At 46.1% G+C, this 16,500-nt stretch overlaps 1 protein-coding gene across 6 annotated transcripts in view; it reads right to left on the bottom strand.

The window, feature by feature from the left end:
* Positions 1–16,500, bottom strand: part of TFIP11 (tuftelin interacting protein 11) — a 25,240-nt gene extending 8,740 nt beyond the window's left edge. The window contains exons 1-2 of one of the 6 annotated variants that reach the window (XM_043437888.1): positions 15,816–16,500; positions 5,422–5,639 (exon numbers count right to left, since the gene is read on the bottom strand). In XM_043437888.1, the coding sequence (XP_043293823.1) occupies positions 5,422–5,630 (209 nt within the window). In that variant the 5' untranslated portion in view covers positions 5,631–5,639; positions 15,816–16,500. Of the gene's footprint in view, positions 1–5,421; positions 5,640–5,699; positions 5,710–7,222; positions 7,467–7,503; positions 8,188–8,237; positions 8,253–12,728; positions 12,754–15,815 lie in introns of those variants that run through there. The other 5 variants (XM_043437905.1, XM_043437898.1, XM_043437874.1 and 2 more) reach the window with 5 other exon arrangements.

Raw genomic sequence — 16,500 nt, 5'->3', positions numbered from 1 at the left:
AATAACTTGAGGACTTTCCTGGTGGTCCAGTGGTTAAGAATCTGCCTGCCCACACAGGGGACACAGGTTCAGTCTCCAGTCTGGGAAGATCCCACATGCCATGGACAACTAAGCCCACGCGCCTTTGAGCCCATGCTCTGCAACTAAAGAAGCCACAGCAATGAGAAGCCCACGCACCACGACTAGACAGCAGCCCCCATCTCAGTTAGCAAAAACCTGCGCAACAAAGACCCAGTGTGGCCAGAAGTTAATTAATACTTAAAAAAGATAACTTGGTAAATTCAGTTAAGGCAGGAAAGATTTAAGAAATAAAGCCTGTTAATATTACTAGTAAAATGGAGGAACACATTCAAACATCAGTAATATAATAAGACTTCCTTGGTGGCTCAAATGATAATAAAAGTAAATTGGAAGTTGTCAAACAGGAGATAGCAAGAGTGAACATTGAAATTTCTGGAATCGATGAACTAAAATGGATGGGAATGGGTGTATTTAATTCAGATGACTATTATATCTACTACTGTGGGCAAGAATCCTTGAAAAGAAATGAAGTAGCCCTCATACTCGACAGAAGAGTCCGAAATGCAGTACTTGGATGCAACCTCTAAAATGACAGAATGATCTCTGTTCGTTTCCAAGGCAAACAATTCAATATCACAGTAATCCAAGTCTATGCCCCAACCAGTAAGGCTGAAAAAGCTGAAGTTCAACACTTCTATGATGACCTATAAGACCTTCCAGAACTAACACCAAAAAAAGATGTCCTTTTCATCACAGGGGACTGGAATGTAAAAGTAGGAAGACAAGAGACACCCAGAGTAGCAGCCAAGTTTGACTTTGGAGTACAAAAGGGAACAGGGAAAGGCTAACAGAGTTCTGCCAAGAGAACGCACTGGTCATAGCAAACACCCGTTTTCAACAACACAAGAGAAGACTCTACACATGGACATCACCAGATGGTCAAAGCCAAAATCAGATGTATTATATTCTTTGCAGCTGAAGATGGAGAAGCTGTATACAGTCAGCAAAAACAAGACTGGGAGCTGACTGTGGCTCAGACCATGAACACTTTGTTACAAAACTCAGACTTAAATTGAAGAAAGTAGGGAAAACCATGTGGTATGACCTAAATCAAAGCCCTTAACAATTATACAGTGGAAGTGACAAACAGATTCAAGGAATTAGATCTGACATCTAATCGCCATAGATCTAATTAGATCTATTAGATCTCCATAGCCCCAAAAACTATGGATGGAGGTTCCTAACACTGAACAGGAGGCAGTAATCAAAACCATCCCCAAGAAAAAGAAATGCAAAAAGGCAAAATGGCTGTCTGAGGAGGCCTTACAAATAGCTGTGAAGAGAGAAGTGAAAGGCAAAGGAGAAAAGGAAAGATACACCCATTTGAATGCAGAGTTATAAAGAACAGCAAGGAGAGATAAGAAAGCCTACCTAAGTGATCAAGTCAAAGAAATAGAGGAAAACAACAGAATGGGAAAGACTAGAGATATCTTCAAGAAAATCAGAGACACTAAGGGAACATTTCACACAAAGATGGGCACAATAAAGGACAGAAATGGTATGGACCTAACAGAAGAAGAGGTGACAAGAATACACAGAAGAACTATAGAAAAAAGATCTTCATGACCCAGATAATCCCAATGGTGTGACCACTCACCTAGAGCCAGACATCCTGGAATGGGAAGTCAAGTGGGCCTTAGGAGCCATCACTACAAACAAAGCTAGTGGGGGTGATGGAATTCCAACTGAGTTATTTCAAATCCTGAAAGATGATGCTGTGAAAGTGCTGCACTCAATATGCCAACAAATTTGGAAAACTCAGCAGTGACCATGGGACTATTCCTAGAAAAGGTCAATTTTCATTCCAATCCCAAAGAAAGGCAATGCCAAAGAATGCTCAAACTGCCACACAAATGCCCTCATTTCACATGATAGCAAAGTAATGTTCAAAATTCTCCAAGCTAGGCTTCAACAATACATGAACCGAGAACTTCCAGATGTTCAACCTGGATTTAGAAAAGGCAGAGGAACCAGCGATCAAATTGCCAACATCCACTGGATCATCAAAAAAGCGAGAGAATTCCAGAAAAAACACCTACTTCTGCTTTACTGATTTTGCTAAATCCTTTGTTGTGGATTACAACAAACTGTGGAAAATTCTTAAGAGATAGGAATACCAGACTACCAACCTGTCTCCTGAGAAATCTGTATGCAGGTCAAGAAGCAACAGTTAGAACTGGACATGGAACAATGGACTGGTTCCAAACTGGGAGAGAAGTACGTCAAGGCTGTATATTGTCACCCTGCTTATTTAATTTATGTGCAGAGTACATCATAGGCAATGCCAGGCTGAATGAAGCACAAGGTGGAATCAAGATTGCTGGGAGAAATATCAACAACCTCAGATATGCAGTTGACACCACCCTTATGGCAAAGAGTGAGTAAGAACTAACGAGCCTCTTGATGAAGGTGAAAGAGGAGATTGAAAAAGCTGGCTTAAAACTCCAGCTTCAAAGCTTAAAACTCAACATTCAACTCTTAAGAGTAATGGAAATAAAAACAAAAATAAACAAAGGGGACCCAATTAATCTCAAAAGCTTTTGCACAGCAAAGAAAATATAAACAAAATGAAAAGGCAACTCACAAACTGGGAGAAAATATTTGCAAAAGATGCGACCAACAAGGGATTAATTTCCAAAATCTACAAATAGCTCAGGCAGCTCAATATTTAAAAAAAAAAAACCAATCAAAAAATGGGCAGGAGCCCTAAATAGACATTTCTCCAAAGACACACAGCTGGCCAAAAGGCAACTGAAAAGATGCCCAACATTGCTAATTATTAGAGAAATGCAAATCAAAACTTCAATAAGATATCACCTCACACCAATCAGAATGACCATCATCAAAAAAGCTACAAACAACAAATGCTAGAGGGTGTGGAGAAAAGGGGAACCCTCCTACAACTGTTGGTGGGAATGTTAACTGGTGCCGCCACTATGGAGAACAGTGTGAGGTGCCTTAAAAGACTAAAAGCAGAGCCATCATATGATCCAGCAATACCACGCCTGGGTATATACCCATGGGAAACCACAATTCAAAAAGATACGTGCACCCCGGGACCTCCCGGATGGTCCCGTGGTTAAGAATCAGCCTTGTGATGCAGGGGACACAGGTCTGATCCCCAGTTGGGGAAACTTAAATCCCATAAGATGCAGGCAAGTCAGTCCTCACACCACAGCTACTGAGCTCAAGAGCCGCAACGAAGACCCAAGGAAGCCAAATAAACACTGAAAAAGAAAAAGGTGCACGCACCCCAATACCCACTGCAGCACCATTTACAACAGCCAGGGCATGGAAGCAACCTTAATGTCCATCAACAGATGAGTGGATAGAGATGTGGTATAATCATGTATGTGATGGAATATTACTTGGTCATTAAAAATAATGAACAAATGCCACTTGCAGCAACATATACGGACCTAGATTACATTACTAAGGGAACTATGACACAGCAAGACAAATATATGACATCACTTATCTGTGGAATCTAATTTTAAAAATGACACAAATGAACTTGTTTCCAAGACAGACTCACAGATCTCGAAATCAAACTTACGGCTGCCAAAGGGAAAATGTGGGAGGAAGGATAAATTAAGAGATTAGGGTTAACATACACACACACACACGTATAAAACAGAGGATTGACTGTGTAGCACAGAGAACTCTACTCAATACTGTGTAGCAACCTATATAGGAAAGGTATCTGAAAAAGAGCGTCTCTCCATGTATTCATATGTATATAAATATACACATATATATGTATATAAATATATATATATAAATACATAACTGATTCACTTTGCTCTACACATGAAACTAACACAATATTTTAAGTTAACAATACTCCCCCACACCCCCCCAAAAAAAATTTGTTTTAGACACTATTTCAAGTACAAAAATCAAATAAGAAAAGACATTTTCATAAGTCAAAATCATAAATAAATAAAATACATTTAAGGGCAATTATATGAATGGCAAGTATGTCAGCAATTTTATCAGATTCTTAGAAAAGCTCGTGCTCATTAAATGTATTTATGAAAACTAAAATACCTAAGAAATGAACTCTGTGAGATGGAAAGTACTGATTTTATCTGACTGCCTCAAGAACGGTACTGACAGTAAGTTCTTAATCACAGCTCCCCTTTGTATAAACTGGAGCTGATAGCTCTGTATTCTGTGGTTAAAAGAAGAGTGAAAAGAGTCCAATGAAAAAGCCCAGGAATACTGCAAAATAAAGTGATGCTTTCTAAAATGACTAACCAAGTAAATAAACATCCCTGTGGCAATAAGATCCACAGAGGAATTTTTCCCTAAGAGATGCCATATAAGAGCCCAACTCCAGAGTCAGACAGACCCCGATTCTCACAGCTTAGCCACGTGGCTCAGCTGCTGTTTCTTAATCTGTAAAACGGGATGATAATACTGATGCCTTTCTCATAAGGTCAGTGAGACCGGGCCTGTGAGGAGCCCGTAGGTTCTGGCTGCTGTTACTATCCTACGATCATACACTCCTGCCTTGTGATCTAGTCATCATCCACTGTTAACATTTCTTGCCAGATGAAAAGAGGCTGAACTGATCTCTGCTCTTTCTCCCTGTCTCCTTTGTGAAAAATGTATGGTCTCAATGGGCTGGAGATTCCAGGCTTCAGGTGGGGACACGGAGACAAACCTCAGTCTGCTACACGCTGCAGCCCCCCCACATGACTTCACACCAAGGAGGAGGAGGCTTTCAGCCTGAACCCCCAGCCCCTGGCCGCCTTCCCGGCCCAGTCTCCACCACCTCTTCGCAGACCACCGCCCAGGCCTCCTCACAGAGCCCCCCTTCCACTCTGGCTTCACAGGGCCTTCTCTGCACACACTCCTCCCACCACATCTTCCCGCTCTGCACAGACCCAGTCTCCTCCTCACCTTCTCCCCCATCTCCCCACAAGACCACTCACATCCTCTTGGACGCCCTGCTCTTCCCATCAAGGGCCTCTGCTTCCGTGTGTCCCCGACCAATCTTCCCTGACCTCTCAGAACAGGTCACACACCAGAAAAAGTACTCCCCCTCTGGTCCTACATCAGTTACAAACTTCCGTTTGTGAGCCTGCCTCCATCCTCAAGCGTCTGGGCTCCTGGGAGGGAAGGACGGGGGCTGCGGCACAAAGCTGGAGACACAGAATCGCTCACTCCACACTAACTGATGACCGGTCAGTGAGACCGCAGCGCTCTGTCCGGAGGAGGAACTGGGCTCCCTGGCTGAGGTCACAGCTCAGGGGCTCGGGGAAGCCAGGAGAGAAGCGTACTTGGCGGGGTAGCTCCCCAATGCCTGGGGAAAGCGGTCCACGCCAGCCATACCGTTTGCCTCCAAAGCTGGGCCTCTCCTCGTCCGAGTCTCGCTCTGCCCACACTCCGTAGGTGGCCTCTTCCTTGGTCTGCCAGTGGCGCTGCCGGTTGGGGTTGAATTCATTCTGGAGATCCCAGTCGGTGATCTCAAAGTTCTCCCGCTCATCCTCGTCATCATCCATGTGGCCTTCCCCGTCCCGGTACAAGTGGGACAGCGACATGGCCTGTCACTGAAGGGAGGAAGAGAAAAGGCACGGTCTGTGACAAGTCCTTGGAAAAGGCAATGGCACCCCACTCCAGTACTCTTGCCTGGAAAATCCCATGGACGGAGGAGCCTGGTAGGCTGCAGTCCATGGGGTCGCGAAGAGTCGGACATGACTGAGCGACTTCACTTTCACTTTTCACTTTTATGCATTGGAGAAGGAAATGGCAGCCCACTCCAGTGTTCTTGCCTGGAGAATCCCAGGGATGGGGTCGCACAGAGTCGGACATGACTGAAGTGACTTAGCAGTAGCAGTGACAAGTCCTGGGGGCAGCAGCAGAAGGCTGCCCTGTCAGCTGCTACTCCCTGCTGCCCCCACAACTTCCTCCAAACGAAAATTCACTACAGTCACTGTTACAACTCAATAAAGCAGACACTAAAAACATATTTTAGAAAACAGGTAGTAAAAAAACAATAAAAAAGACCAGTCTCAACAGTCCATGTGGTTAAGCACGTATTTCCTTCTCAATGTTGTCAAACGTCAACCACACACACATACACAAAAACCACGGAAAAACAACTTAAGGATGTTATTCTACGTGTTATTGCCTCACAAATGAGGCAAACATCTTCCTGGACATTATTTTTTTCTATTGCTGAGTGAAGAATTTCATCTGGACTTATAACAGTTGAACAAAGTGATTTCTTTTTTTTAGAAAACATTTAAATATGACCCTCAGGTTTTCCTCTCCAGACAGGAACCCCTTTTGAGGTGCTAGAAGGCAGTAGTGATTATGAACAGGACCTTAAAACAGCACACATCTGTGAACCGGAATGCAGCAATCAACTCAGGGTAGCTGGGTGATGAGATTCAGCTGTCTCTTAAGTGGATTAACTACAGTACCAACTTTAGAGAAGGCTTGTGAGGCAGAATCAATGAGATGGTTCTTTCAAAACACTTAGCTCACAGTAAGTGCTTGTTACTCTAGTCCCACGATTAGGTCTATGGCCCCAACTATTACTGGATTAGCACGGAGCAAAGTGATTGTGAAAGCAGATGCTGAAATCACACAGCCTTAGTTCAAATCCCCACTCTACCAGGTACTCAGCGTACGAATATTAAACGCAGACCAAGTGCCAAGCATGGAACACCACAAGGCAATACACTGAATGCATGACAGCGCTGTGACCTCCGTCTAGCAGTTGCCAAAAGCAGGGACAGCTAACTCGTTACTTCTAAGGCGGGGTCAAACTCTGGTCAGCTCTGTGGGAAAGTTTTCCCTACTTACTCAACTCAACCCACTGGTGCAATGGTTGGGTCCTGCCAGTCCCAACCTCATGCAGGCGCGAAAAGGGGTGAAATACGCTCAGAGGTGGCGGGAGGTCCCAGATAAATGGGAATCGCCGATCACCGCTGCCTCCTTGGGCACAGGGCAGGGTAAAAAGCACGGAGCTGTCACGAGTTACAGAGACCCCAGGAGGTGCTAAGACCTTGCTGGACGCTTCACGCCGATAATCTAATACAGGCATCAAGACACCTCTACGAGGGAGGTACTGCTAGCGCCGTCGAACTTCAGATTTCAGTAGAACGAGGCTGAGAAATTAACTTGCCCTCGGTTCCACGGCTGGTGAGGCTCGAAACCAGGTGGGACTGCAGCCAGGGCTCGGCGTATCCCTGCCGCGCCGTTCAGGGCCCGCGGTGGAGGTTCGGTGTCCAATTCGGCCCGGAGACCCCGAGCTGCTCCGCCCCCTCCCCGCTGCGGCCGAGCTGTCTGCCAAAGGGGAGAGCGACCGGCGAGGCCGAGCCCCGCTTCCGCGCGCCGAAGCCCCCTCTCCTACTGGCGCGGACTCCCCCCGCGTCCCCTGTCCGTCTACTCCCCGGCGCAGCTTACCTCTCTCCAGCTCTGCCGACCAAACGCAGCGGCCCGCTCGGTGCGAGAAACTCGCCACTAGGGCGCCGGAACTCGGATGCGGCGCGCCAGAAATGACATCACGTCAGCGGATATGACGCGCTCGTTACCATGGCAGTGGTGGGACGCTAGGGTGGCTTTGGATTAAGAGCATCTGAGCTATTGATACGGTGAAGGTTTTTGCGGTCGAGAACGGCTGAGGGCTGGGTTTTTTTGTTTGTTATTGTTGTTTTTTGTCGCGCCCACTTCGTGGTGACGCCCGCCTCTGACGACTGGTACGGACGTCGCCGAGCCACCCTGGCCGAGGGAGACCTTTGTCAGCCTGAGAGTCTAAATCTGCAAAATGCGGATATAAGACTAGCTCCTGGGAGAGTTGTGCGTGAGACATTTGCGGTGGGGTGGGACGGGACATGACATTCAAATAGGAATATAGAAGGTCATATATAGACTGTCTCCTGGATCTTCGGGTCTCTCAGTATAAGCACCGTCGTGGCCCAGAGCGGTTGTCTTATACGGGAGTTTGATTAAGTGAAGGATTAAATGGGCAAACTCTAGAACTCCCAAGTATTCTGCCAGGCAATCTCTGCATTCTCTTCCATTCCAACAGGTTGGTAAATAAATCCGTTCACTGATCTAATAAAAATGTCCCCAGTGCCTACAATTTGCTAGGTTCCGGGGATCAAAGGAACTGACAAGCAGGGACACTCCTAGAGAACCCCTCACCAGCTCTGGACTCCGCGTCAGCACACAGGCGCTAGAGTTCCAATCTCAGCTCCACCACTTCACAACGTGAACCCAGGCAAGGCATTGATTACCTTTCTTGAAGCAAAATGGTTGCGATAAAATAGGTAAGCAGTTAAAACTGTACCTGGTACATAACAGACGCTTAGGGAGTGTTAGCACCCTAATTAGGTTAATTTTACCTTTTATTTTCTCTCACTCTATCTGTATGATGAAAAGACCTAAGTTCAGTCCTGGCGACCCCATGGACTGCAGCACACCAGGCCTCTCTATCCAGTAAACTCCCCGAGTTTACTCAAACTCATTGAGTTGCTGATGCCATCCAACCATCTCATCCTCTGTCGTCCCCTTCTCCTCCTGCCTTCAATCTTTCCCAGCATCAGGGTCTTTTCCAATGAGTCAGTTCTTTGCATCAGGTGGCCCAAAGTATTGCAGTTTCAGCTTCAGCATCAGTCCTTCCAATGAATATTCAGGAGTGATTTCCTTTAGGACAGACTGGTTGGATCTCCTTGCTGTCCAAGAGACTCTCAAGATCTTCGCCAACACCACAGTTCAAAAGCATCAATTCTTCAGTGCTCAGCTTTCTTTATAGTCCAACTCTCACATCCATACACGACTACTAGAAAAACCATAGCTTTGGCTAGATGGGCCTTTGTTGGCAAAGTAATGTCTCTGCTTTTTAATATGCTGTCTAGGTTGGTCATAACTTTTCTCCTAAGGAGCAAGCATCTTTTAATATCATGGCTTCAGTCACCATAAGCTGTGATTTTGGAGCCCAAAAAAATAAAGTCTGTCACTGTTTCCACTGTTTCTCCATCTACTTGCCATGAAGTGATGGGACTGGATGCCATGATCTTAGTTTTCTGAATGTTGAGTTTTAAGCCAACTTTTTCACTCTCCTCTTTCACTTCAAGAGGCTCTTTGGTTCTTCTTCACTTTCTGCTATAAGGGAGGTGTCATCTTCATATCTGAGGTTGTTGATATTTCTCCCAGCAGATTCCAGCTTGTGCTTCATCCACCCCAGCATTTCTCATGATGTACTCTGCATATAAGTTAAATAAGCAGGGTGACAATATACAGCTTTGATGTACTCCTTTCCTGATTGGGAACCAGTCTCTTGTTCCATGTATAGGTCTAACTGTTTCTTCTTGACCTGCATATAGATTTCTCAGGAGGCAGGTCAGGTGATCTGGTATTCCCATCTCTTGAAGAATTTTCCACAGTTTGTTGTGACCCACACAGTTAAAGGCTTTGGCACAGTCAATAAAGCAGAAGTAGATATTTTTCTGGAACTCTTTTGCTTTTTCAATGATCCAACAGATGTTGGCCATTTGATCTCTGGTTCCTCTGCCTTTTCTAAACCCAGCTTGAACATCTCAAGTTCACCGCTCACGTATTGTTGAAGCCTGGCTTGGAGAATTTTGAGCATTACTTTGCTGGCGTGTGAGATGAGTGCAATTGTGCAGTAGTTTGAACATTCTTTGGCATTGCCTTTCTTTGGGATTGGAATGAAAACCAACCTTTTCCAGTCCTGTGGTCACTGCTGAGTTTTCCAAATTTGTTAGCATATTGAGTACAGCTCTTTAACAGCATCAACTTTTAGGATTTGAAATAACTCAAATGGAATTCCATCACCTCCATTAGCTTTGTTCATAGTAATGCTTCCTAAGGCCCACTTGACTTCACATTCCAGAATGTCTGGCTCTAGGTGAGTGATCATACCATCGTGTTAATCTAGGTCATTAAGATCTTTTTTGTACAGTTCTTCTGTGTATTCTTGCCACCTCTTCTTAATATCTTCTGCTTCCGTTAGGTCCACACCATTTCTGTCCTTTATTGAGCCCATCTTTGCTTGAAATATTCCCTTGGTATCTCTAATTTTCTTGAAGAGATATCTAATCTTTCCCATTCTATTGTTTTCCTCTATTTCTTTGTACTGATCCCTGAGGAAGGCTTTCTTATCTCTCCTTGCTTTTCTTTGGAACTCTGCATTCAGATGGGTTTGTCTTTCCTTTTTTCCTTTGCGTTTCGCTTCTCTTCTTTCCATAGCTGTTTGTAAGGCCTCCTCAGACAGCCATTTTGCTTTTTTGCATTTCTTTTTCTTGGGGATGGCCTTGATCACTGTCTCCTGTAGAATGTCATAAACCTCCATCCATAATTCTTCAGGCACTCTATCAGATCTAATCCCTTGAATCTATTTGTCACTTCCACTGTATAATTGTAAGGGATTTGATTTAGGTCATACCTCAATGCTAGCGGTTTTCCCTACTTTATTCAATTTAAGTCTGAATTTGGCAATAAGGAATTCATGATCTGAGCCACAGTCAGCTCCCGGTCTTGTTTTTGCTGACTGTATAGAGCTTCTCCATCTTCAGCTGCAAAGAATATAATCCCTTGGATTTCGGTGTTGACCATCTGGTGATGTCCATGTGTAGAGTCTTCTCTTGTGTTGTTGGAAGAGGGTGTTTGCTATGACCAGTGCGTTCTCTTGGCAAAACTTTATTAGCCTCTGCCCTGCTTCATTCTGTACTCCCAAGGCCACATTTGCCTGTTACTCCAGGTGTTTCTTGACTTACTACTTTTGCATTTCAGTCCCCTATAATGAAAAGGACATCTTTTTGGGGTATTAGTTCTAGAAGGTCTTGTAGGTCTTCATAGAACCGTTCAACTTCAGCTTCGGCATTAGTGGTCAGGGCATAGACTTGGATTACTGTGATATTGAATGGTTTGCCTTGGAAACAAACAGAGATCATTCTGTTGTTTTTGAGATTGCATCCAAGTACTGTATTTAGGACTCTTTTGTTGACTATGATGGCTACTCCTTTTCTTCTAAGGGTTTCTTGCCCACAGTAGTAGATATAATGGTCATCTGGGTTAAATTCACCCATTCCAGTCCATTTTAGTTCGCTGATTCCTGAAATGTCAATGTTCACTCTTGCCATCTCCTGTTTGACCACTTCCAATTTGCCTCGATTCATGGACCTAACATTCCAGGTTCCTATGCAATATTGCTCTTTACAGCATCAGACCTTGCTTCTATCACCAGTCACATCCACAACTGGGTGGTGTTTTTGCTTTGGCTCCATCCCTTCATTCTTTCTGGAGTTATTTCTCCACTGATCTCCAGTAGCATATTGGGCACCTACAGACCTGGGGAGTTCATTTTTCAGTGTCCTATCTTTTTGCCATTTCATACTGTTTATGGTGTTGTCAAGGCAAGAATACTGAAGTGGTTTGCCATTCCCTTCTCCAGTAAAGACCCAAGAGGCATTGTTAATGTATACACAGAACAATGGCCTTAGAGTCAAAAGACGTGGGTCTGAATTCTGATGGTCCTGAATTAAACGAGAACCCACAGGAAGCCAATTACTTGGGCAAGGGGTCTGTGTCTCTGTATCCCCAATGACATGTCTTGTCCATGTGCCTGACAGATACTACATAGTATGCACTCAAGAAAGGATCTAGAAAGTGAGGTTTTAGTAGAGGAGAAGGCCAGAGGGAGCAAGTCTTAGAGACTGAAGGTCCACTATGGAGTATAGTGAGGGAAACACGGAGACAAGATAAAGCATTTTGAGCCGGGTCTGAAAACGTACTTGCTTCTGTTTATAGGTCAAAGCCAAAAATAAACTTAAGCCCAGCTTCTCTGTAGCCATGCCCATAGCTTTACAGCATGAAATGAATGTATGAATCTGTAGTTACTTTGATCTCAAGGGATTGAAGCTAGTTGATTTACTTCAACAAAAGGACCCTACCTCGTGGCTTCTGGAGAAGGAAACTTTGTGGATGGTCATTGGGTCAATTGAGAATACAGGCTCTGATCAAGTGATCAGAGTGTGTGTGTCCCTTAGAATGGGGCGAATGGAAATCTTCAGTAGGATGTCCTGAGAAGATCGAAGCATCAACCCTGTGATTTCTGCCAAGGTGTATAACCTCAGTGGACCCATGAGGATACGTAAGACAAACTCCGGTAAGGGGATTTGTATAAAACAACGGGTCTGGGGCTTCCCTGGTGGTCCAGTGGTAAAGCATCCGCCTGCCAATGCAGGAGACACTGGTTCGATCCCTGGTCCTGATCCAGGAAGATCCCCCATGTCGTGGAGCAACTAAGCCCTTGGCATCACAACTGCTCAGCCTGGGCTCTCGAGCCTGGGAGCCACAACCACTTAAGCCCAAGATCCCCAGAGCCTGTGCTCCAGAACAAGAGAAGACACGGAAAGCAGAAGCCAGCGCGCCTCAGAGTAGCCCCCACTCTCTACAACATGAGAAAAGCCCTTGCAGCAAAGACCCAGCACAGTCAAAAGTAAATAAATTTTTTATAAAAACTGGTCTGCAATCTCCAAAAGTGCCAAGGCAGTGGAAGGTAAAGAAAAACCCTAGAATGTTCCAGACCAAAGGAGACTGAAGAGACATGACAACTAAAGGCAACACGATTCTGAACTGGATCTTTTTGTGATAAAGGAAGTTACCGGGTCAGCTGTCAGAACCTCAGTGGGGTCTGAGGGTTCCACGGTGGTGATGTGTCCATGTTCATTTCTTGCTTGTGATGATTGTCCTGTGGTTACCGTGGAGAATGTCTTTGTTATCTGGACATACTAGAGTATTTAGGGAGTGATAGGACATCACGTAGGCAACTTATTCTCAAATGATGAAAAGAAAAAAAATGTTTTATCCCTGAATATTCATTGGAAGGACTGGTGCTGAAGCTCCAATATTTTGGCAACCTAATGGGAAGAGCCAACTCAAAGGAAAAGACCTTGATGCTGGGAAAGATGGAGGGCAGGAGAAGGGGGTGACAGAGGACGAGATGGTTGGATGGCATCATCGACTCAATGGACATGAGTCTGAGCAAAATCCGGGAGATGGTGAAGGACAGGGAAGCCTGGCGCGCTGCAGTCCATGGGGTCGTGAAGAGTCGGACACAACTGACTGACTGAACAACTATGCACTTAGAATTTTTTTTAAACTGAAGGTTCTGGAGTAAAACTTAAAGGACCCAAGTAATATCCACTTTGTTTCTTCTTAGACCTGGGTATGTTGTTTCACTTCTCTACACCTCAGTTTCCCATCTCTATTGGCATATTATTTTTGTTTGGCTGGATAGCAAGTGGGATCTTAGTTCCTTGACCAGGGATCGAACCCGCACCCACTGCAGTGTAAGCACAAAGTCTTAATCACTGGACAACCAGGGAAGTCCCTCCCATCTCTAAAATAGGGATAAAGCTAGTACTACTCTGAAAGGCGGTCCCAGGGCCAAAATAAAAAGCGGGAGAGAGCTAATTAATGCATGTAAAAAGCTCCTGGCTCAGTCAGATCTACTTTGATTTAGAAGACTCAGTCTCGTATCTCTGCACGGAAGGTCTCGAGCCTCAAGGACGAGTGGTTTTTCCAGATTTTTGGACTCAAGTGCACAGCCTTCGGAAAAGCCAGGAGGGAGGTGGCCAGAGGTTTAGTTTCAGGATTCCCAGACCCAGCCTGGTCTCCCAGAATTCCCCAGATAAAACCCTTCATTTGGGACCCAGGGGCATCCAGGCCCATGTCTAGATTCCCAATGAGGTGCTCAGACATGTAGCCTTCCCAGGAGGGGTTGCCAGGCAACAAGCTTCCTCAGCAGAAGCCTGGCAGGGCTTTCGGACACTCATTGGTCCATTTCTTCCCTTTTCACAGAAGAGGCGGCAGAGGAGGCCACGCCGCAGGGGAGGTACCAGGGTCACGCAGGGCGTTTAAGGGCGGTGCCACACGACTGCTTTCTCTGCCACACCATGCCTGCCCCAGCCCACATCAATTCTGTCCACTTACTTGAGCAAATAACAACAGAGTGACTCCTGTCTGTTCAGGGTCACAAAGAAAAAAAGGTCTGCATATGTCATCTCTTCAATTCCTCAACCTTCCACGGTAGTTTCTGTAATATTTCCCCGGGGTCCACACTCCTAATCACCTGCTTAGGCCCCTCACACCATTCAGCACTGTTTCTATATTGCCTTCAAAAGATTTGGTGGGGAAAAAAATCCTGAGTTACAACTTTAAATAGGTTGGTACCATAGAAACAATCTGTAAGCGGCATTTCAAAGATGATATATTTAAAGTCTAGCACAAGTACTTTTTCTGGGACACTGACATTCTACAGTGGCACATGGCTGAGTCTTAATTTGAGTTCTGCCACAAAAATATATATCATGTCCTGAGCTTGGCAGAACCGAAGACCCAGATGAGCTGAGACTAGCAAATATGGTTTCCTTTTAAGTGTTTCTTACAGATGGTTTCTCCCCTACTTATCTTTCAAGAATCTGTGAACACTGTCCTTAGATAGCTGAGAGGCGGTTCTGCAGGCCTGGGGCGTTCCTGTATAGCAAGCATCCTGAAAAGGTGATACAGGTGAGGTGAGGGGAAATGGCACCACACCAGCTCCAGTTACGTCCCTCAACTGTGTGGCACCTGCTGGCAGAGGTAGGGGGTGGAGGCAGCTGTCATGTGAGAAGTCCGGCTATTCTGAGACCGCCATGCCCCAAGGAAGCCCAGGCTGGCACGTGGAGAGGGCATCTGATAGTCACGCCTGCAGATGATCCAAACACCTGAGCCCAGGCACCAGGCTCTCGAATGCAGGAGCCTACAGTGGACCATCTGACTAGGGTGACAAGCCCCAGCCACCGTCGGGCTATGAGGACCACCGGGGTCGCTCTAGTTGACTCCCAGAACTGAGAGGTTGCACAAGGCATGGTTTTAAGTCCCGAAGCCGGGGGCCGGTTAGTCACACAGGGATGGATGGGTGGAACCATGAACGAGCCTGGATGCCTTCCGGGATGCTGACACTCCACAGCGGCACATGGCTTAGTGTTATTTTCGGTTTTTGTCACAACACGTATCGTGGCCTGAGCTTGCCGGAACGGAAGATCCAGACCAGCCTGAGATGAGCAAAAAGGAGCTGAGATCACGCCCCTCGAGGGTCATGAACTTCCTGCGTCCACAACTCCAGCAGCAGCCCATTCCACTGCTGTCTCAAGACCAGGAAGACCAGAAGCTTCCCTCTGCGAGCTCATCACTCACCAGGCAACACACCCACCTCACCCACCAACCCCTCCCAATAAACCCAGGAAGTTCTAACTTCCCCCTTTTACAGATGAAGAAACAGGGGCACAAGCCACATAGCTGGTACTCTGGCCTGACTCCAAAAAGCCATCCCCCACGCCACCGTGAGTCACTGCCTTCCCGAAGCCTCACTACCGTCATGGGAATGAAGGCAAGGGGGTGTGGGTAAAATATGTAACCCTTAAAGATAAGAAAGTATTCTAAGCCTGGCTGATCCCTAAGCATCTGGGGGGGATTGTCAAGCCAAGGACCAACTCAGCAGGTTTGGAGAGAGTTCCAGTGCTGCAGAAGACAAAGAAAGGAGGGGACCAGCTCCTGGGAGCTCGCCTCCTGGCATGTCCTTTATTAAAAGGAGTGTCTTTGGATACCTAGGACCCCAGTCCACAGCAGGCCAGAGGAGGGTCATGCTGTTATCATTTGGCCTCTGGAAGGGCTGGAGACAAGAGTAACTAAGGTCAGTTGCCCCGTACCTTTGTGACTGACGCTCAGTAAAAAACAGCTGGCCACCAAGGTTCGGGTGAGCCTTCCTGGCCAGCAACACTTCACACATGCCATCACATATCCTTGGAGGGAGAAGTGAGCACGTTCATTACGACTCCATTAGGAGACGGCATCTGAGGGCTTGTGTGTAGGCTCTCCTGGACTCTGACCTCTGCGCCTTTTCCCCCTTTGCTGATTTTAGTTTTGAGTATTTATTTGGCCGTGTCGGGCCTTCATTGCAGAGTGCAGGATCTTTCATTGCAGTGCCAGGCTCTAGAGCATGCAGGCTCAGTAGGTGCTCTGAGATATGTGGGATCTTGAGTTCCGAGGGATCCACCCTGCCTTCCCTGCATCCCAAGGCGGATTCCTAACCACTGGACCACCAGGGAAGTCCCTCCCTTACTGACTTTAATCCACATACTTTCACTGTAATAAACCGTTAACTGTGAGCCGACCAGGTTTGCTGAATTCCCTAAGTCCTTCTAGCCAACTGCGGAACCCGAGGGTGGCCCTGGGATCCCCGACACGGGAGTCCAGCTGTGCCCTTGCGTGGACCTATTCTCCAGCTTTTGTTCTTCATCAATGCACCTGACAAAAACTCAGAGGGGAAAAAAAATCTGTTCACTCTGTAAAGTAAGTGTTGAAGTCGCTCAGTCATGTCCGACTCTTTGCGAC

The sequence above is a fragment of the Cervus canadensis genome, chromosome 1 (assembly GCF_019320065.1).
Source record: "Cervus canadensis isolate Bull #8, Minnesota chromosome 1, ASM1932006v1, whole genome shotgun sequence".
Classification (NCBI taxonomy): domain Eukaryota; kingdom Metazoa; phylum Chordata; class Mammalia; order Artiodactyla; family Cervidae; genus Cervus; species Cervus canadensis.
This window is presented reverse-complemented; position numbering and strand designations above follow the sequence as displayed.